The sequence below is a fragment of the Zea mays genome, chromosome 3 (assembly GCF_902167145.1).
Source record: "Zea mays cultivar B73 chromosome 3, Zm-B73-REFERENCE-NAM-5.0, whole genome shotgun sequence".
Lineage (NCBI taxonomy): Eukaryota > Viridiplantae > Streptophyta > Magnoliopsida > Poales > Poaceae > Zea > Zea mays.
The window spans coordinates 232,591,642-232,596,059 of NC_050098.1; the positions used below are offsets into that span (position 1 = coordinate 232,591,642).

The window sequence follows — 4,418 nt, forward strand, 5'->3', positions numbered from 1 at the left end:
GGGTAGGCCAACGGGGGTCCTTGTCCCAGCAGGCCGGCAGTCGCGGCGCACCCATGTGCTGGTCTCGAGTGGATAAGACATGGGTGATAGGAGGGTGGAGAGGAAGTGGGTCGAAATGGTTCGTTTTTTTTTTTGAGGAATCAGTAGAACCAGCATTTTTCAAGAAATATTTCGACCCAGAACCAACCTAACCCGTAAGCCTTTTTAACCAAACACGGGTTGTTGTGGGTTGAACCCGTTCAAACCCGCATCAACCCACTAACCAAATACACGCTTATTATCTGCGGATGAATGTACGGAGACAAAGGCCTACTCTCTTCTCTTCTTCCTAGAACTAGAACTAGAATGACGAGTAAAATGTATTAGCCATCCTTAAATTTGATATGTCGTGCCACTTAGATCTTGAGCTCAGATTACTCTTAAAACGGGTCTTCTAACTTAGTCGGGTCATACAAAACCGTCTAAATCTGGGTTTGCTTCGTGGTATTTAAATTTTGACCTAAAACACTTTATCTTTTCAATTTCCAAAACATCCTTTTTAATACCATTTTCTTTCTCTTTTTTTCACTGCATCTCTATCTCTGTCCTTATCTTCGGAGCTAGGGAGTACTGTTGTCACCACGCTTCCAGTCCTTCACCCCGTTACAGTATTTTATCCAGTAAAGAAGCAAAGGTGGAGAAAGAGCCATGAAAACGAGCGCTGCTAGCTCACGTTCCTCTGTGCGCTGGCCGGTGCGCTCCATTTGGAATCCGAGCTCCCCCACATTGACCGCCTCCGTACCAGCGACAGCCTTTCCTTCAATCATCCACTGCCAACTCAATTTTCTTGTGGAGGCCGGGCCCCCATCACCCGATTCATCCCTGCCACTTTGCATTTCAGGTTTCAGCTCACCTCTCGCGTTCCTTCTTTCTCCCTCCCGCTCACCGCCAGCGCCACCATGCCCACCGAGCCACCCATTGCTCTCGCCGCACTAAACTCTCCGCCGTAGCCATCGCCCTTTTGGCAGAACCATGTGTAATTACAACTGAAGACGCTAGTATGAGCCAAGAACTACAGGGGAGGTCGGCGGACCCGATGGCGGCCGATCACGCGCTGCCATTGGCGTCATCAGCGCCGTCCTGGCCGGTCTCGACGCACCCCTCCGCCGCTTCCGCCGCCGCCGCCGCGGTCTACTACTTCGGCCTTTCTTTCGCTCTAGCGCAGGGGAGAGCTTCCGGCGGGTTCGATCTTGGTGGCGCGAGGCGGCGGGGGTGCCGGTGGTCGCGGGCCATGGAGCTGGCGCTGCAGGAGAAGGTAGCCGCGCTTGAGCGCCAGGTCGCGGAGCTCCGCTGTCGGCGGGCCGAGGACGCCAGGGCCAACGAGAAGGTGGCGGGAATTTTCGCGTCCCACGAACAGCGGTGGTTCGCCGAGCGCAAGTCCCTGCGCCGGCAGGTGCACGCCGTCGTCGCCGCTGCGCGCGCGCGCGAGGCCAAGCGCGAGGAGGAGACCGCGGAGCTCAGGCGCCAGCTGGAGGAGCAGCGGGACACAGTGGCGCTCAAGGACAGGGCCCTGGAGCAGGAGGTGCAGAGGCGGCAAGGCGCGGAGGAGCGACTACGAGCCGCGGAGAAGGCGGAGGAGGAGCTGCGGGAGCGCGCCGGCAAGGAGGCGATGGAGCACGCCGCGGAGGTGCGGAAGCACAAGGCGGCGTTCGTGGAGCTCGTGTCCGCGCAGCGGCAGCTGGAGGCGGACCTGGCCCGCGCCGCGCGCCTCGCGGACACGGCGGAGGCCGAGCTCCGGGCCGCGCTGGAGCGCCGCGACGAGGCGGCCTCCACGGCCGCCGACCTCTCCGCCGAGGCCGCACGCCTGCGGCGGGACGCCGACCACAAGGACAAGATCCTCTCGGCGATGCTGCGCAAGTCCAAGATCGACATGGAGGACAGGGAGATGCTGGTGCGGGAGGTCAAGATGTGCAAGGCCAGACGGAAGCAGGCGGAGCTGGAGGCCGACCGGTGGCGCAAGATGTGGGAGTCCCGTGGCCACCGCCGGGGCTCCTCCAGATCGTCGGCGCGGGGCGTGGCCGACCTGCCGGCCGGGAGCTCAGACAAGCTGCTGGCCACCGACGCCGCCGTGGCGTGCGCCACCAATGAAACTAAGATATTGTTCGTGGACCACGCGGAGGGCGACGCCAAGAAGGACCACCGGAAGACGCCGGCGAAGGAACTGAACGCCATTGAATGCGTCGACCGCTATGCTAGCCATGTCGTCGACGACAAGCCCGGTATGTCCACCTGCTCTGTCTTGTACTCCACTTGCTCCTGCTCCTGCTCCTGCCTCCTGCTTTGTCCTGTACTCCACTTGCTCCTGCTCCTGCCTCCTGCTCACAAAATGTTACTACAAGTGTACTAATTAATCTGGTTAGCATATGCTGCCAGGATTATTGGTAGAAAAAGTTTTGTTTTTTAATGTGTTCTAACAAGTCCTATTTGAGTACTAAATACAGCGAATCCGTCTTAGGAGATGTGATTTAGAAATGGTGAATATCAAAGAGCAGTGTTTAAGAGTACTTGTGACTAGGCTGTGCTTCTTTCTTTGTACACGTCATGCAGCTGTGGAGGAATACCAAGGCCTGCAGGAGTGGTTCCAGATGGAGACGGAGAAGTACACGGCTCTGATACAACACCGGCACACGGCGGAGATCGAGGCGTTCACGGAGCAGCTCCGGCTCAAGGACGAGAAGTTGGAGGCGTTCCGGTGGCGCGCGGTGAGCATGGACGTCGAGGCGGCGCGTCTCCGGAGCCGGATCCACGAGCTGGAGGGCCGTCTAGCGCGGCACGAGAAGCACAGCGCCGCGCTGGAGGCCCTGCTCCAGGACAGGGAAAGCGAGAACAGAGCACTCGAGGAGCAGCTGGAGACGCTCCAAGCGCAGGCGCTTGGTGTGGAGATCTGCACGCCGGCCCGTGGCAGTGGCCAAGACGACGGGCTCGACGACCAGTGCATCGCGTGTTCGCCCGTGGATGCCGTCCAGAGAACAATGTCATCCGGAAGCTCGCGGCACCAAGAGGGCGCCGAGGTCAGCAAGTATGAGACGAAGCTGGACGAGCTAGTCACCCTCTCCCCAGAAGATCACAAGGAGGATGCAACAGAGGCGCTTGTAGTCTCGGTCGGGGATCTCGCGTGCGCCGTCGCCGCGGCAGCAACGTCCGTGGAACACGAGCGAAGACATGATGCCCCGGCGAGCCGGCAGTCTTTCAGGTCTGAGATCGAGGAGGAGGAGGAGGTGTACACCGAGCCGGGCAATGCACACACGACAGGTAGCTCCCAAGAGGCGACGTCTGAGCTCGCGCTCGTGGTCGTGCCGCCTGGGCACAAGAGCTCTGCTTGGAAGACGGACATCCACGCCCTAGCCGTGTCGTACAAGATCAAGAGGCTGAAGCAGCAGCTGCTTGTGCTGGAGAGGCTGGCCAACGAATGCAAGGATGAGGAAGCCGCGGCGACGAAGCCGTCAGGGAGTGAAGCCAGCTGCAGCGGCGGCGGCGGCAGCAGGCAGCAGCCGAGGTCGAGGTACCACACGATGATGTCGTTCCTCAGCAAGCACGTCAGGCGGTACCAGTCCCTCGACGACAAGATCGACGACCTCTGCGCTAGAATGGTACGGGGAGCGGATGCGAATACTATCCATTCCACCATGGAAAGCATTCCCGGATGATGCGTTGATGTGTCTGTCACTCTGTCTCATCTCATGCCATGCAGGAGGAGAGCAAGAGGAGCGCGGGGCGGGGCGCGGGAGAGGAGAGCCAGAGCCAGAGCGCGGCGCTGGGCCAGTTCCTGGAGGAGACGTTCCAGCTGCAGCGATTCATGGTGGCCACGGGGCAGAAGCTGCTGGAGACGCAGTCCAGGATCGCGGCTGGCCTCGCGCGCGATCGCTGCTGCTGTGGCGACGGAGAAGACGGCGTGGATATGAAGAGGCTCATGGAGGTGGCTGGGGCGCTGCTGAGGGACGTGCAGCGAGGGCTGGAGGTGCGGATCGCGCGGATCATCGGCGACCTCGAGGGCACGCTCACCTTCCACGGCATCCTCCGAAGCACGCGCTGATATATATACACACACGCACAGGCACACACACCCGACGCTGTCCTCCAGACACAGTAAGGCCCCCTTTGGGAGGGCTCCTGGACGGCTCCGGCTCTAGCTCTTTGCTGGAGCCCTCCCAAACGCAGCGTCCAAAAACAGCTCCGGAGGAGGAGCTGGAGCCAGGAAACGGGCAGGAGCCGGAGCCGGAAATTTTGGCTCTGCACGGCTCCGTTCGACACTTCGCGTAGTCTGTTCATCTACCAAGTTTCTTTAGTGTAGTTAGCAAGTAGTTTGAATGCAGTTTGAACTCCGTATCAAATATTTCCATAAAATATTTTTTATTCCATAAAATATTTTTTCAGCATAA

General features: G+C 59.4%; 1 protein-coding gene across 1 annotated transcript; it reads left to right on the forward strand.

Moving 5' to 3' along the window:
* Positions 1–371: 371 nt before the first annotated feature.
* LOC118476776 (kinesin-like protein K39) lies at positions 372–4,418 on the forward strand. Its single transcript, XM_035966519.1, has 3 exons — positions 372–2,258; positions 2,587–3,629; positions 3,731–4,418. The coding sequence occupies exons 1-3, from the start codon at positions 1,040–1,042 to the stop codon at positions 4,070–4,072; spliced, it is 2,604 nt and encodes an 867-aa protein (XP_035822412.1). The 5' UTR covers positions 372–1,039; the 3' UTR covers positions 4,073–4,418.

Coding starts and splice junctions, on each gene's coding strand:
- LOC118476776 (XM_035966519.1), top strand. CDS start 1,040: ATGAGCCAAGAACTACAGGGGAGGTCGGCGGACCCGATGGCGGCCGAT. Junction 2,259..2,586: donor TGTCGTCGACGACAAGCCCG/GTATGTCCACCT, acceptor CACGTCATGCAG/CTGTGGAGGAATACCAAGGC. Junction 3,630..3,730: donor ACGACCTCTGCGCTAGAATG/GTACGGGGAGCG, acceptor CATGCCATGCAG/GAGGAGAGCAAGAGGAGCGC.